General features: G+C 45.5%; 2 protein-coding genes and 1 pseudogene across 2 annotated transcripts in view; 1 reads left to right on the forward strand and 2 right to left on the reverse strand.

Annotated features, from left to right (window-relative positions):
- The window catches only part of LOC132592054 (zinc finger protein 260-like), a 140,096-nt gene that overhangs the window by 59,846 nt on the left and 63,200 nt on the right, over positions 1 to 17,050 (forward strand). The gene's annotated exons all lie outside the window — the stretch shown is intronic.
- Positions 67 to 16,584, reverse strand: LOC132592084 (zinc finger protein 850-like; annotated as a pseudogene).
- On the reverse strand, positions 2,614 to 10,887 carry LOC132592076 (putative zinc finger protein 75C). The gene is made up of 5 exons (XM_060274171.1): positions 10,808 to 10,887; positions 8,159 to 8,641; positions 6,529 to 6,610; positions 4,996 to 5,078; positions 2,614 to 4,901 (listed from the first exon to the last, which is right to left on the reverse strand). The coding sequence occupies exons 2-5, from the start codon at positions 8,306 to 8,308 to the stop codon at positions 4,653 to 4,655; spliced, it is 564 nt and encodes a 187-aa protein (XP_060130154.1). The 5' UTR covers positions 8,309 to 8,641; positions 10,808 to 10,887; the 3' UTR covers positions 2,614 to 4,652.

Consider the following 17,050-nt stretch of genomic DNA (forward strand, 5'->3'; position numbering starts at 1 on the left):
TGGGACTCTCAAGAGTCTCCTCCAGCACCATAATTCAAAAGCATCAATTCTTCGGCGATCAGCCTTCTTTATGGTCCAGCTCTCACTTCCATACACCACTACTGGGAAAACCATAGCTTTAACTATACGGACCTTTGTCGGCAAGGTGATGTCTCTGCTTTTTAAGATGCTGTCTAGGTTTGTCATTGCTTTTCTCCCAAGAAGCAGGCGTCTTTTAATTTCGTGAGTGCTGTCACCATCTGCAGTGATCAAGGAGCCCAAGAAAGTAAAATCTCTCACTGCCTCCATTTCTTCCCCTTCTATTTGCCAGGAGGTGATGGGACCAGTGGCCATGATCTTGGGTTTTTTGATGTTTTTTGATGTTGAGCTTCAGACCATATTTTGCGCTTAGATCAATGCCTTGTCGTGGCGAAGGGGCTTGAATAACTCAGAGAAGCTATGAGCTATGCCATGCAGGGCCACCCAAGATGGACAGGTCATAGTGGAGAGTTTTGACTAAACGTGATCCACCTGGAGAAGGAACTGGCAAGCCACTCCAGTATCCCTGCCAAGAAAACTCCATGGACAAAGACAACAGGCAGGTTCTGGTACCCGTGTCCATGTTAAGTCTGATGGTTGTATTATTGTGGGTGAGGAGTTGTTTAAGATTGGGTTAAACAACTCCTCACCCATCCCAGACAGAAAATTTAAAAAATTTAACCACACCCCAACTCACCACATTTTAAAAGGCCATTTGATATCAATCAGCCAAAGGGTTGGGTAAAGAGGTGTATTTTTCCCTGAAGCCTAAAGCTGTATAATGAAGGGTTTTTTCACCCTTTATATGAATTCTTTGATGAGAACTGGGAGAGGAGATAAAGCAGAAGCAATTATATGGTTTCTTCCATATGAATTCTTTGATGGAAAATGAGACTGTGCCTGTGACTGAAGCACTTTCAACATTCCATGCCCTGCTAGGATTTCACCCCTCTGTGAATTCTCTGGTGCTTAGCGAGATAGGAGCTTGTACTGAAGCTCTTTCCACATTCCATGCACTGATACGGTTTCTCCCCCGTATGAATTCTTTGATGGGAAGTGAGGTCAGAGCTCTTCCTGAAGCTCTTTCCACATTCCACACACTGATATGGTTTCTCCCCTGTATGAATTCTTTGATGGCAACTGAGAGCGGAGCTACAGCTGAAGCTCTTTCCACATTCCAAGCACTGATAGGGTTTCTCCCCTGTATGAATTCTTTGATGGGAAGTGAGAGAGAAGCTGGTAATGAAGCTCTTTCCACATTTCAAACACTGATAGGGTTTCTCCCCTCTGTGAATTCTTTGATGGGTCATGAGGTTGGAGCTCTTACTGAAGCTCTTTCCACATTCCACACACTTATAGGGTTTCTCCCCTGTATGAATTCTTTGATGGGAAGTGAGAGAGGAGTTGTGACTGAAGCTCTTTCCACATTCCACACACTGATATGGTTTCTGCCCTGTATGAATTCTCTGATGCTTGGTTAGATCAGAGCTCGTACTGAAGCTCTTTCCACATTCCACACACTTATAGGGTTTCTCCCCTGTATGAATTCTTTGATGAGAAGTGAGATTAGAGCTGGTACTGAAGTTTTTTCCACATTCCAAGCAATTATATGGTTTCTCCCCTGTATGAATTCTTTGATGGAAAGTGAGATCGGTGCTCCGAGAGAATCTCTTTCCACATTCCACGCATTGATAGGGTTTCTCCCCTGTATGAATTCTTTGATGGGAAGTGAGATCGGTGCTCCGACAGAATCTCCTTCCACATTCCATGCACTGATAGGGTTTCTTCCCCAAATGAATTCTTTGATGGGAAGTGAGAGAGGAGTTGTGACAGAAGCTCTTTCCACATTCCAGGCAATTGTATGCTTTATCCCCTGTATGGATTCTTTGATGGGAACTAAGATCGGTGCTCCGACAGAAACTCTTTCCACATTCCATGCACTGAAAGGGTTTCTCCCCTGTATGAATTCTTTGATGGTCAGTGAGGTGGGAGCTCCTTCTGAAGCTCTTTCCACATTCTGCACACTGATAAGGTTTCTCCCCTGTATGAATTCTTTGATGGGAAGTGAAAGAGGAGTTGTGACTGAAACTCTTCCCACATTCCACACACTGATATGGTTTCTCCCCTGTATGAATTATTTGATGGGAAGTGAGATTCGAGCTCATACTGAAGCTCTTTCCGCATTCCAAGCACTGATAGGGTTTCTCCCCTGTATGAATTCTTTGATGGGACGTGAGATGGTGGCTCTTACGAAACCTCTTTCCACAGTCCACACATTTATAGGGTTTCTCTCCTGTATGAATTCTCTGATGGGAACTCAGAGAGGAGCTCGCACTGAAGTTCTTTCCACATTCCATGCACTGATAGGGTTTCTCCCCTGTATGAATTATTTGATGGGAAGTGAGATGGGAGCTATGACTGAAGGTCTTTCCACATTCTATGCACTGATAAGGTTTCTTCCCAGTGGGATTTCTTTGACAGGAAGTGGAATGGGAACTTTTTCCACTTTCAATATATTTATAAGGTTTTTCCATTGTGGGGATTTTGTTCTGGTCACCCTTGTTATTGATTTCCAGTTCATCACTGTCTGCAATGAAGAGAGAAATGGATTAGTGCCTATTGGAGAAGAAGAGCCCACAATTCATGAAGAATACTTGTTAACACTGGTAATACCTGTAGAGGAATAACATGTGGGCTAGATGGGTGGTTTCAGGGTTGGATGCATATATTAACGAAGATCAACTGACATCAGTTATATAATTAATTTTTTTATTGGATTTTCATTTAAATGTTTACATAGACAATCAAATATAAATAATAAGAAATATAGGATTCTCTTGAACCCTTGGACTTCCCACCACCCCTCCCTGGGTTCCATATATACCGGTATCCTTTTCTTTTGCATATTTTATCTTTCTCTATTATTTCATTTTTCCATAGTATCTCAAGTCTTTTTTACATTACAAGTGTTATTTAAGTCCTGGTAAAGATTTCAATCTTTGTACAAAATATTTCTTTCATATCTCCAATTTTATTCAACAGATCTCTGGTTTTTCCCATTCTATTGCTTCCCTCTATTTCTCTGTATTGCTCGTTTAAGAAGGCCCTCTTGTCTCTCCTTGCTATTTTTTGGACATCTGATTTCAATTTCCTGTATCTTTCACTATCTCCCTCCCATTTTGCATGCCATCTTTCCCCCGCTATTTGTAAGGCTTCATTGGACAGCCACTTTGCTTTCTTGCATTTCCTGTTGGTATGAAGGAGTTAAATTGTACACAGGATATTGCGTTCTGTCACTGGGAATGCTGGGAATGTATGAGCTTGTATAACTATCTCTGTATGAAAAGGGGAGTTCTCTTCCTGTTCTTCCTAATTGCTTTGTGTTCTGTTCTATGGAGAGCATGTCAGCTCAATCCCTAGGAATGTAAATAAATATAGCTCAAAGATAAGGAGCTCAATGCTGTCCTGTTTTATTCCTACTTGAGACCAGCCGCTGTGCTACTGTTGTGCTCTCTGCTGAAGGGAGACGAAAAGCAGGACACTTCAGAAGTGTGCTGGGCGGCCATTATTGCCTAATTAGTCTCCCGGTCACGTTATTGAGGTTTCACCACCTCATCAATCAAAGTTGATCATAAAACTATAAATTATTGAACATTTCCTTTTCTTTTCTTTTCAAATATTTTTTATTCTTTTTCCTAATACAGAATCACAAAAAGCAAAACAAAAATCCTTGATAATTAAAAGGTTCCTTTCACTTTTCCGGCTATAGGCAAGTTAACTGCATTACAGTCCTCTCAATGGGGGAGATCGACTTCCTGTTTGAATCTCCTCCCGTGGCCAATTCATTCCAATTACTGAAAAAATTCTTAAATTTCTCCTTTTACTCACGGTATCCAATGTCTTTAATTTTGTTCAGTTTTTAGGAAGAACTGATTGCTGTTGCCTGCCAGGATCGCAGCTTCTTGCCTCCGAGATAGCTATACGCCGATGCGTCGCGTTAGCTCAAAACCCCCTGCTCTCTCGCTGCCCAAAAATAGGCTAGCCAAGGGAGGGGGGAGCTCGCTTCTGGCGTCCGAGGATCCACATCCCCGAAACGCTCAATTCGGGGTTTCTTCTGGGGGATCTCACCCCCCACCATGCCTTTCAGAGCAGTGGGCAGACAGGAAAGCTCTTAGAAATGTGCTGCTGGACCCTTTGGAGGCTCAAGAAACCCACTTGAGCTTTTGGGGGGTCACCTTCTCGCTTTTCCCCGACCACTCGGGGTGAGCAGAGTCCATTCCTAAGAACTGAGCTCACACCCCATTGCCATTTTTACGGCAAACTGGAAGTCTCAACTGACATCCTTATATGAACCTGTGATTCAATAAGCCTGGCTCTTCTCGTGAATGGATGTTGTTTGGCTCCATCATGGAATCCCCTCCATTTCCAATATCAGTCTTCTCTTTGGTCAACCAAAGACTGACAGGAGCAAAACAAAAACAGAAAACCCCACAGGAGCTACTTCAACTTCCCTAACAACTCAGAGGTTTACATTTAAAATCGGCTGGCAATTCAGACCAGTCTGATAATTGTTTAAGAAGCTGCAACTGGAGAAAGAACATTCACGGAAAAAAACAGCACCGGTAAATTACTGTTCAAGTTTTATTGTTGGAATATTGTAATCCCAGGTGTTTTAAGGGGGAAAATATATGAGGTTTGTCACAGAGAGCAGTATTGAATTTTAAAACAGATATTATGATCCCACAAGCAGCCTTACCAAGAGAGGCCACGATCCCACGATTCTCCTCCATGACTTCTTTATGTAGAGCTCTCTGGTCAGGATCCAGCAACGCCCACTCCTCATCCGTGAAACAAACAGCGACATCTTCAAAGGACACTGGACCCTAAAAGAAAAAGGGAAATGTCCTCCTCTGAGACAAAAGTGTTGTTGTAGTTCCACCCCTCGGCCTCTGTCCCCACAAAACCGTTTCCCCTGACCTGATCTGGTTCCACAGCCGCTGCTTCCCTTCTGCCCCCATGAAAAGATGAATGAAGAGGTCTAGCCAGTATCATTATGCCACCTGCAAGGGAGAAAAAAAGCAAGACTCACTGAGACGGCTAGAGCGCTGGTGGCGGAAAACTCACTCTGAATCAGACCGGACACGGGCTAGAGCTCAACGTCGAGCCAACCAAGTGGCGATGGCGACGGCAAAGAAGACTTTCTTCATCGCCTCTATTGCATCTGCAGAAAATAGTAGCAGGAGACCCTTTCAGATGGTTCACAATTTAACAGAACCACTTCACCATCGGGGCCTTGTAAAGACCCCAAGCTCTCCTGCAACGATTTTGCAAAGTTTTTTGCAGATAAAGTCGCTCAGATTCGGAAGGGGTAGACACCACCGTGGGAGCAGGGCCGGGGCGGGAGAGTGCTTGGGCTCTGTCTGATCGAGTTGCATGGAATCAATCTCAATCTGTGACCTCCGAGGATGTGGACAGGCTGCTTGGACGAGTGAAACCGACCACCTGTCCCGTTGATCCTTGCCCATCCTGGCTAGTAAAAGCGAGCCGTGAAGGGCTGGGCGATGGGCTCTGCAGGGTGGTGAATGTTTCCCTCTATGAGGGAGCCTTCCCAGACCCGTTGAAAGAGGCGGTCATTAAACAATATGGCCAACTATCGCCCAGTCTCAAATCTACCATTCTTGGGCAAGATGATTGAGCGGGTGGTTGCTGAATAACTCCAGACATGCCTGGAAGAAGCGGACCATTTGGATCCCTTCCAGTCGGGATTCAGGCCTCATCATGGGACTGAAACTGCCTTGGTCGCACTGGTCAATGATCTCCGGCAGGCTAGGGACAAAGGTGAGAGCTGTTTCCTAGTCCTGCTGGATTTCTCAGCGGCTTTTGACACCATCGACCATAACATCCTTCTGGACCGTCTAGAGGGGTTGGGAGCTGGGGGCACTGTCATACAGTGCTTCCGCTCCTTCCTCCTGGGCCGTGTTCAGAAAGTGGTGGGGGGGGGGATGAGTGTTCAGACCCCTGGGCTCTCACTTGTGGGGTGCCTCAGGGTTCTGTCCTCTCCCCCATGCTTTTTAACATCTACATGCAGCTGCTGGGAGAGATAATCAGGAGGTTTGGGCTGGGTGTTCATCAGTATGCAGATGATACCCAGCTTTTACTATTTAATGCTGTATTATTGTTTTAATAATCAATTGGGAGCTGGGTATAAATAAATTATTATTATTATTATTATTATTATTATTATTAAGTAGGATGCCAGGAGTGCCTGCTTCTCTCACAGGTGAAACAGGGCATCTCTAACTACAGATGGGCTTTGGAGAAAGCCTGACCTGCTGAGAGCATTTGGAGGTTTGTGCCCATTTCATATGTTAGTTGCATAAAAATACATCTCCCCTCCTCTGGAGCCCTGGCCCCAACAGCCAGCCCACAAAAAAGATGAGAAGAACTCACAGATTAGTTGGAAAACCAACAGAATGCGAACAAATGGAGAAAAACCACCTTCCTCCTCACCTAGTGGCCTCTCTCTGGTGTCCAACGGAGGCCTCGTCGCCTTACAGGAATCCAGGTCCATTTTTGCAAAATGATCATTTTCCTGAAAAAGTAACAAGGATTCAAAAGAGAGAGAATGAAAAATACAAAAAGTTTATGAGTGTTAGATCTAATTCCATGGGTGCCTTCCCAGAAAAAGGATGGGCCATTAGTAGACATCAATACCAGGAAAGATTCTAGAGCAGATCATTAAGCAAACAGGAAAGATTCTAGAGCAGATCATTAAGCAAACAGTCTGTGAGCACCTAGAAAGAAACTCTGTGATCACTAAAAGTCAGCATGGGTTTCTGAAAAATAAGTCATGTCAGACTAATCTGATCTCATTTTTTGACAGAATTACAAGCCTGGTAGATGAAGGGAACGCTGTGGATGTAGCCTATCTTGATTTCAGCAAGGCCTTTGACAAGGTGCCCCATGATATTCTTGTAAAGAAGCTGGTAAAATGCGGGCTAGACAATGCTACCATTCAGTGGATTTGTAACTGGCTGACTGACCGAACCCAAAGGGTGCTCATCAATGGCTCCTCTTCATCCTGGAGAGTAGTGACTAGTGGGGTGCCACAGGGTTCTGTCTTGGGCCCAGTCTTATTCAACATCTTTATCAATGACTTGGATGATGGGCTTGAGGGCATCCTGAGCAAGTTTGCAGATGACCCCAAATTGGGAGCGGTGGCTAATACCCCAGAGTACAGGATCACACTTCAAAATGACCTTAACAGATTAGACAACTGGGCCAAAGCAAATAAGATGAATTTTAACAAGGAGAAATGTAAGGTACTACACTTGGGCAAAAAAAATGAAAGGCACAAATACAGGATGGGTGACACCTGGCTTGAGAGCAGTACATGTGAAAAGGATCTAGGAGTCTTGGTAGACCACAAACTTAACATGAGTCAGCAGTGTGATGTAGCAGCTAAAAAAGCCAATGCAATTCTGGGCTGCATCAATAGGAGTATAGCATCTAGATCAAGGGAAGTAATAGTACCACTGTATTCTGCTCTGGTCAGACCTCACCTGGAGTACTGTGTCCAGTTCTGGGCACCGCAGTTCAAGAAGGATACTGACAAACTGGAACGTGTCCAGAAGAGGGCAACCAAAATGGTCAAAGGCCTGGAAACGATGCCTTATGAGGAACGGCTTAGGGAGCTGGGTATGTTTAGCCTGGAGAAGAGAAGGCTAAGGGGTGATATGATAACCATGTTCAAATATATGAAAGGATGTCATATGGAGGAGGGAGAAAGATTGTTTTCTGCTGCTCCAGAGAAGTGGACACGGAGCAATGGATTCAAACTTCAAGAAAGAAGATTCCACCTAAACATTAGGAAGAACTTCCTGACAGTAAGAGCTGTTGGACAGTGGAATTTGCTACCAAGGAGTGTGGTGGAGTCTCCTTCTTTGGAGGTCTTTAAGCAGAGGCTTGACAGGCATATGTCAAGAATGCTTTGATGGTGTTTCCTGCTTGGCAGGGGGTTGGACTGGATGGCCCTTGTGGTCTCTTCCAACTCTATGATTCTATGATTCTAGAGCATTTTTGGATGTTCTCCATCCTGTTTGGAGCCCCTTGGGAGTATCCAGAGGAAAGTCTCTCTCACCTGCTTTCTCTCCTCTGCCTGACTCAGGAGGAAACCTTCAGCCAGGGCCACTGCCTGGGAACTGGTCTCCGCTCCACATTCCCGCACCCAGCTCTCCATCTCCGGGGGAAGGACAGCCAGGAACTGCTCCAAGATCACCAGGTCCAGCATCTCAGCTTTCGTGTGCCTCTCTGGCTTCAGCCACTGACGGTCAAAGTGGTAGAGTCGGCTGCAAACCTCTCAGGGTCCTTCAGCCTCCGGGCAGCAGAACTGCCTCAACTGCTGGCTCTGCACCTCTGAGCGGAGGGTGTCCTCCTCACCCAGGATCTTTGGCACTGGGTTTTCCCAGAATTGCCCACTGCTCCCAGATTGGATGGCATGGCCTCCTCCTGCTTCAGGGCCAGCTGAGTCTTGATCATCCATCTGTGGCCTCTAAGAGATTGGAAGGAACCCTTTGGTCTTCTTCCAAGTTCTGCCTGTGCTAATGAGAGGTGCTAGGAAATCCTACAAAGCAAATACATTGTTCTGTTATAATGCTGATACACCATAAGGAGAAGGAAAATGGTTCCCTGAGCAAGTGTGCATGAGACTTGCTAGCAACCAGCGTAGGATTGTACCACAGCCCAGACTCTGCCCAGGAAAGTACCATGCCAATTCTGCAGACAACTGGAGGTGGGAGAGGGGGGTTACTGGGGTGGGGTCCCTTTTTCTTGGTAATCTTGGGGTACTCCTGGATCCAACATGTTTCCTGAAGACTCACGTGGGGGGAGAAGAAAGGCCCAATAAAATACACACACACACACTCCATTATCATTTGATGCAATCTGGTTGATCTAAATTCGAATTCAGACAAAAATCATTTCATTCTATTTGAACCCGTCTCCCAAGTTCCTCAACAGATGAGCGAGTTTCATTCGCCACCTAAGAGGAAAAATGACTTCCTCCAATTTAACCCAAGCACATCCACAAGGGCTCTTGAGTAGACGTTTGGCTGTGGGATGCTGAATGTTCTGTTTCCCCCTTTTCTAGATTCAGGTAGGTAGTCGTATTGGTCTGACACAGTCTAAATACATTAAAAAAAATTTAAACAAATGTCCAGTAGCACCTTAGAGACCAACTAAGTTTGTTCTTGGTACAAGCTTTCGTGTGCATGCGCACTTCTTCAGATACACACAGGTCTGTATCTGAAGAAGTGTGGATGCACAAGAAAGCCTGTACCAAGAACAAACTTAGTTGGTCTCTAAGGTGCTACTGGAATTTTTGTTTATTTATTTTTTTTATATTCCCCCCTTTTCTGATTTTTTTCTGTTTTGGTTTAAACTAACTCACGAACTAAGAAGCAATACACCGCCCACTAGCAGTGAAACATTTCTTGCAGATCTTGCTGCAAATTTGTTGCACTATTTTTGTGATATACAAAACCCCAGGAGAAAGTTATTCCAGAAAGAGAATAGAAAGATAACAAAAACACACCCAGGCCCCAACCGGCACTGCATCTTCACAGCAGGATCAGACCACTGCCAAGAGTCCTGGCTTCCTCCCAAACACCTGAGGCTGTCCTTTGCTAAGGATGCTGAGAGCTGCTAGGAGACACCCCCCCTGGGATCCCTAGGAAGGGGAGCTCAGTGGGGGGGGGGGCGTGGAGGGAGAGGGTCTCCCAACCACTCTCAGCACTGGGGGGGGGGCTGCCTCTTTCAACCCCAGCTCAGGTTTGCTTCTTTCCCAGTGGGTCCTATGAAGATGAGACCTTCCCTGCTTCTCAACAGGACATTCCTTCCCGCCTCCAAACATGCTCTGGGGGCTTGCATGTCTGAATGGGCGCAAGTGTGCCAGCTAGGATCAGGCCAGAGGAACCCTCTTGTGTCCAGCCTCCTCTTACCACAGGGCTAAACCTGGTGCCTCTCCTGCCCAGCGCACCTGCAGGACTGGAGCACAAGAGCCAAGCTCTCCTCCTGGGATTTTCGAGCAACAGGGATTCAGGAGCATGGCTGCCTCGGAGGGAGAGCAGAGCCACCCTGGCCAGGAGCCACCCATCGCCCTCTCCTCCTCCTCCTCCTCCTCCTCCTCCTCCTCCTCCTCCTCCTCCTCCATGAACTGGCCCCATCCTCTTTCAAGCCACCCGGCTTGGTGGCCATCCCTGCCTCCTGCAGGAGGGGGTTCCACAGTTCAACTCGGCATCTCCTTCTACCAAAAGGCTATCTATCTTGCAGAGGTCGGGCTTGTTGTTGTTTTCCATTTCTTGCATCCCCAAACTGCGGCTCTCCAGATGTTTTGGCCTACAACTCCCATGATCCCTAGCTAACAGGACCAGTGGTCGGGGAAGATGGGAACTGCAGTCCAAAACATCTGGAGGGCCAAAGTTTGGGGGTGCCTGGTCTATGCCAAGCATTTCTGTCTGGCTGCAGCCTGTGCTAAGAGACGTGGCTGGTTCCTAAATCTGAAGGGGGTTTATTTGCGTGCCCCTTTTTCCCTGACCCACAGACGCCTCTCCAAAGGGGCAAGCAGCACATTTATACAAATGCAGACTATACAGTACTGTAGTTGCAAACCTCAGCAACCTCGCCCCTCACTGGCAGGACCCCCTGCTCCGGGGGGGGGGGTCTCACCTCCCCTGCATAAGCCCCCCTCCCCTGCTGCAGCCCTGGGACCCCCCAGGAAGAAGAGACTCACCGGATCCCCGTGCAGGAGTGCAATGCCGCATTTGCAGGAGAGGAAAGCACCCCCCCCCCCGCTTTTCCTCTGGAGGACCTGGCCCCCCTTTTACTTCCTGTCCTCTCTAGGAATGCAGCTCAGCTCCCTTTAACCCTTGCAAAGCCGAGTCCCCCCCCCTGCTCAGGCCTCTCTGCGTTTTCTCTCGTGCATTCCACAATCCTAGAGATGCTTTTCTTGGAGGGAGGGGACCCTCTTGGTTGGTCTCTGATCCGCTCCCTCCCTTGGCCAGAAACTGGAGGGTCTTCCCGATAGGATGCCTGGTGCAAACTAATGACTTCCTAAAAATCGCTGCAAACCCCCCTCCCCGCCCAGATGGCCTGGGTTGCTGTGCGTAAGAGAAACCTAGTGGACAAGCCGTGGCAAGGATGGGCCCATCTGCTTCATCCAACCAGGTCTCTGTCACACAGGTAAAGGTAAAGGGACCCCTGACCATTAGGTCCAGTCGTGACCGACTCTGGGGTTGTGCGCTCATCTCGCATTATTGGCCGAGGGAGCCGGCGTACAGCTTCCGGGTCATGTGGCCAGCATGACAAAGCCGCTTCTGGCAAACCAGAGCAGCACATGGAAACGCCGTTTACCTTCCCGCTGGAGCGGTACCTATTTATCTACTTGCACTTTGATGTGCTTTCGAACTGATAGGTGGGCAGGAGCTGGGACTGAACAATGGGAGCTCACCCTGTCATGCCGACCTTCTGATCGGCAAGCTCTAGGCTCTGTGGTTTAACCCACAGCGCCGCCCCCCCCCCACGTCCCATGCCATAAAACAGTAGTGGGTGGTAATTCAACTCAATTATGCTAATGGAAAGATTCGCACTTGAGCAAGGGTTTTCCCCGCCTTTCTCCAGATGCACCATGTGCCAGCCAACCTCCCGTCAGTTCTCTCTTCTGGTTTAGATCTTTTTTGGGGTGGTTGCTGCTTTTAAAATCAAGCAGTGTATGAATGTTATGAACTAAAGTAATAGACAATGTTGATGATGGCTGCTTGACCCCAGAACACATTGCTGAGCTGGGGAACTGTGTTGCAAAATGCAGGGAAGGGCACATTTTGAAGCCCTGGGATGTCTTGCTTAAAATGCTTTCCTCTTTGCCTCTATGCCTCTGTGTGTCAAAGTGCAATCAAGGCCGGATGAGCTGGCCCTGTCTGGAACACAGAAGGGCTTATCAGCTGCTATGCCTGACGCATAGTCTTACTCAAGGCTGCTGGAAGTTGCTAGCTTGACGCGTAAACTGAAGGCTTACTGAAGGCTGAAGGAAAATAAAAAAATTCCTTCAGTAGCACCTTAAAGACCAACTAAGTTTATATTTTGGTATGAGCTTTCGTGTGCATGCACACTTCTTCAGATACACTAGAAACAGAAGTGTCAGACCCTATATATATACAGAGGGTGGTCGGGGTGGGTGGGAATAAATCTGACATCAGGAACCATAAGACTGAAAAACCAGTAGGAGAACATTTCAATCTCCCAGGACTTTCTATACAAGATCTCAAAGCAGCTGTTTTATTACAGAGAAATTTCAGGAACAGACTGGAAAGAGAAGTTGCTGAATTGGAAATCATTACCAAGCTTAAAACCATGGAAGCACCTGGGATGAATAGAGACATCGGATTCTTATCTCATTATGCATGATCAAGCTCTCTTTAGCACCTCAGCCCAGGACTAATTGCAGCCATCAGCAGCCATTAACAGCCATCTCCAGGTTTACCACTCTCATCAGCCCACCACCCATTCCCACCCACCCCCACCACCCTCTGTATATATATATAGGGTCTGACACTTCTGTTTCTAGTGTATCTGAAGAAGTGTGCATGCACACGAAAGCTCATACCAAAATATAAACTTAGTTGGTCTTTAAGGTGCTACTGAAGGAATTTTTTTATTTTGCTTCGACTCAGACCAACACGGCTACCTACCTGTAACATGAAGGCTGAAGGCTTTGTTGAGTCAGCATGTGTTTTATGCACAGGACCGAACACAGGAAGATCCTTATACGAACTTGTGACCCCCCCCTTGCGTACGCACATTTAGAAAGGAGGGGGAAAGGAGCCCAAAGAAGTGTATAAGAAGCTTTGCAATTTGTGTTTCTTTACTCTTGTCGTGAGCTGATCACCTTGAGTCTCTTATTAATAAGAATTAAATTCTTTCTCTGAATTCAACCCCGGTGTCATTATTGACTATCTTTGTCCTGCCTGGGCGCAACTTAAAGGACCCTTAGTAGCTGATAAGGCTACATAATCACAAGTTTCAGGGCGGTCACAACATACAAGCACAATATAAAAACAATATACAGACTTCCAGTTTGCCAGGAAGGGGAAGAAGGAGCTGGTGACTTTCTTCAGGGAGTGCTGTTGCCGTGTTTAGAGACTGGAGGGGCTCCATTTTGAAAATTTTCATTCCACCTTTAGTTGCAGACATGGAACTGTTACATCTCATGTCTGTTTACATTCCAGCACAGTCTACTGGGAAATTCTGTTGTGTATAGCTTTTGTTTTTGTTTTTGAGACTCTCTCGCTGAGAAGACAAAGAGAGAGACGACATGTTTCTTTGTCCTGATTTATGATTAATAAATCCATAGTGTTAGTATGCTTCCACAAACCTCGCGGCTATTCTGTTTGCACAGTTTGCTCTGCTGATAAAGTGTGCCCAGTGTCTGGGAGACCTGGGTCACTGATTCATGTCGGAGCAGAGGCCGATGTATCTATGCAGCGGGACGGCTGGAAGGAGACGACCCAGCTGGGGGCTATCCAGCTGGCCTTTCAACCCTCTGCATTTCAACCCTCTGCATGCCGACACTCAGTGGATGCTTTGTGTCCCCAAATCTCCTGGAGGAAGCCAGGGAGACTAGAGAGGACCAACTGAAATGAACGCCATTCTAGCCCCCCAACTCGCAGCTCTGCACCGGAAGGTTGAGCCACAGCAATGGGTCATATTGCCTCAACGGCAAAAAGCCTTGTAACCCTCGCTGGAGTGGCAAGCTTTCCAAAAAAGGAGAAAAGCCAAAGAAAAGATAGAATGGAAGAAAAGATTGAAGAACCAATTCGGCTAAGTTCTGGAGAGAAAAAGGGAAGTCCTCTCCAGAACTGGGAAAAGAAGCATGTGCAAAAAATCTGGCAGAAAAAGCCAAAGTAAAGCATAACATCTTGCGAAGACATTGAAGAGAAAACACGGAGGAGGGAGAACAAAATCGTTACAATTGTTACAATTAAAAAATTAGAGATAAATACCTACCCTGAACTATATATCCAGTTGAGAGGATGCAAAATTGCCAGGAGGAGAGAAAGCAAGCAGTTACAGAGGACTCTGTGAATCTTTAATTTACAGATAGGGGAAAAACATGAAAAGACTGTATGTTAATAGAGGATGGGCTACCTCACTTCATGGAATTAAAACCTTGCTCCTTCAAAGTATGAGTTCAAAACTGTGATAAAGAGGAAAAAATAGCAAAGGGAGAACAATATAGTTGTTCTCAAATAATGGATAATATAGGTTACTACAGGAGAAATAAATAGAAATCAAAACACTATCCAGGAAAACTTGTTGTTGTTTAGTCGTTTAGTCGTGTCCGAGTCTTCGTGACCCCATGGACCAGAGCACGCCAGGCACTCCTGTCTCCCACTGCCTCCCGCAGTTTGGTCAAACTCATGTTCGTAGTTTCGAGATCACTGTCCAACCATCTCGTCCTCTGTCGTACCCTTCTCCTTGTGCCCTCCATCTTTCCCAACATCAATCTTCTCTTCTCATGAGGTGGCCAAAGTATTTGGAAAAAACAGTCCAAGCTTTGGAGGAGGCAGTTAAGAGAAAGAAAGAAGAGAACCGAAAGATTAAAAGGGATCAAGAAAAAATGGAAACAAAGATAGCCACTGTAAGAGAAATTCTGGAGGATACAGTAAATAATATTGCACTTCTGGAATTAAAACAAAATGACACAATGCTTCATCTGAGAGGGATTCCAGAGCATCAGAATGAACAAATCAGAGTTAAAAGGAACCAGGAAAAGAGATTTCTGATTTTTTGTCAGTCATTTAAAATGTTTGAAAGGAAAGATTTTTTTTTGTTGTATTGTTTTTGTTTATGCTTTGTTGATGTGGAATGTTGTCAGAAAAGTAAATAAATATAATATATACCCAAAATAATAATAAAAACAAAAATAATAGGAGATGGAGCAAGCTTGTTTTTTCCTACTCCAAATGGTAGGACACGAACCAATGGCTTCAAGTGAACAGAAATGAGATTCATACTACACATCAAGAAGAAGTTTTTGACAGCAAGAGCTGTTAATGGAATGAAATCCCTTGGAAGGTGCTGGAATCTCCATTCTTTGAGGTTTTACGAGAGAAGTTGGATGGCCATCTATCATGGATGCTTTAGTTGTGATTCCTGCTTTGCATGGGGTGGACTAGATTACACCAGGGATCACTTCCAACTCCACAATTCGATTATTCTGTGATTCCGTGATTCACGATTCTGTGAATTTTTTGATGAAAAGTGAGCTTTGACTTCTGACAGAAGCTTTTCCCACAATCCATGCACTGATATGGTTTCTCCCCTGTATGAATTCGTTGATGGGTATTGAGATGGAAGCTCTTACTGAAGCTCTTTCCACATTTCACGCACTGATATGGTTTCTCCCCTGTATGAATTCTTTGATGGGAAGTGAGATGGGCACTCTGACTGAAGTTCTTTCCACATTCCACACACTGATATGGTTTATCCCCTCTGTGAATTCTTTGATGAGTATTGAGATGGGAGCTTTTACTGAAGCTCTTTCCACATTCAAAGCAATGATATGATTTCTCCCCTGTATGAATTCTTTGATGGAAAATGAGATCGGTGCTCCGACGGAAGCTCTTTCCACATTCCACGCACTGATAGGGTTTCTCCCCTGTATGAATTCTTTGATGGGTATTGAGATGGGAGATTGTACTGAAGCTCTTTCCACACTCCATGCACTGATAGGGTTTCTCCCCTGTATGAATTCTGTGATGGGAAGTGAGAGAGGAGCTCATACTGAAGCTCCTTCCACATTCCATGCACTGATAAGGTTTCTCCCCTGTATGAATTCTCTGATGGGAAGTGAGATGGGAGCTCCTACTGAAGCTCTTTCCACATTCCATGCACTCATAGGGTTTCTCTCCTGTATGAATTCTTCGATGGTCTGTGAGATGGGAGCTTGTACTAAAGCTCTTTCCACATTCCACACACTGATAAGTTTTCTCCCTTGCATGAATTCGTTGATGAGAAGAGAGAGTCCTCTTGTCACGGAAGCTCTTTCCACATTCCACACACTGATAGGGTTTCTCTCCTGTATGAATTTTCTGATGGGATGTGAGATAAGAGCTGGTAGTGAAGCTCTTTCCACATTCCACACACTGATAGGGTTTCTCCCCTGTATGAAATCTTTGATGAGAAGTGAGAGAGAATCTGCGACTGAAGCTCTTTCCACATTCCACGCACTGATAGGGTTTTTCTCCCGTATGAATTCGTTGATGGGAAGTGAGACAGAAGCTCTGACTGAAGCTCTTTCCACATTCCTTGCACTGATATGGTTTCTCCCCTGTATGAATTCTCTGATGGGAAGTGAGTTTGGAGCTGTCCCTGAAGCGCTTTCCACATTCCACACAATGATAGGGTTTTTCCCCTGTGTGAATTCTCTGATGGGAAGTCAGGTGGTAGCTGTCCGTGAAGCTCTTTCCACATTCCATACACTGAAAGGATTTCTTTCCAATGAGAATTCTTTGCTGGGAAGTGGAATGGGAGCTCTGACTGCTGCTCTCTCCACACACCAAATTTTTACATGACTTCTCCACTCTGCAGATTTTGTCGTGGTCACCCTTGTTTTCGTTTTCCAATTCTTCAGAATCTGAAATGGAGACAAATAGGGATGAGAGCCTCAGGAACAAATGGAGAAGAACTGAAAAGAGTTGGGTGTGTGTTCATTACCCCCTTTTTTGCCATTAACCAGCATATTTATTATTAGATTCTGATGGGTTTTTGAATGTTGCTTTGTTTGATATAAGTTGTTTATTTTAAAGTTATTGTACTTTTCATATTGGATCAGATTGCTATTATTATTATTATATTGCTTTATTGATTTTAAAAAACATAACAACACAAAGCAATCAACAGAGAAAAGAAAAGAAAAATCAATCCAAAATTGATACTTGTGGACTTCCAGTTGATAGTGACAGCATCACAGTCGGAG

The sequence above is a fragment of the Zootoca vivipara genome, chromosome 4 (genome assembly GCF_963506605.1).
Source record: "Zootoca vivipara chromosome 4, rZooViv1.1, whole genome shotgun sequence".
In the NCBI taxonomy this organism is placed as follows: Eukaryota; Metazoa; Chordata; class Lepidosauria; order Squamata; family Lacertidae; genus Zootoca; species Zootoca vivipara.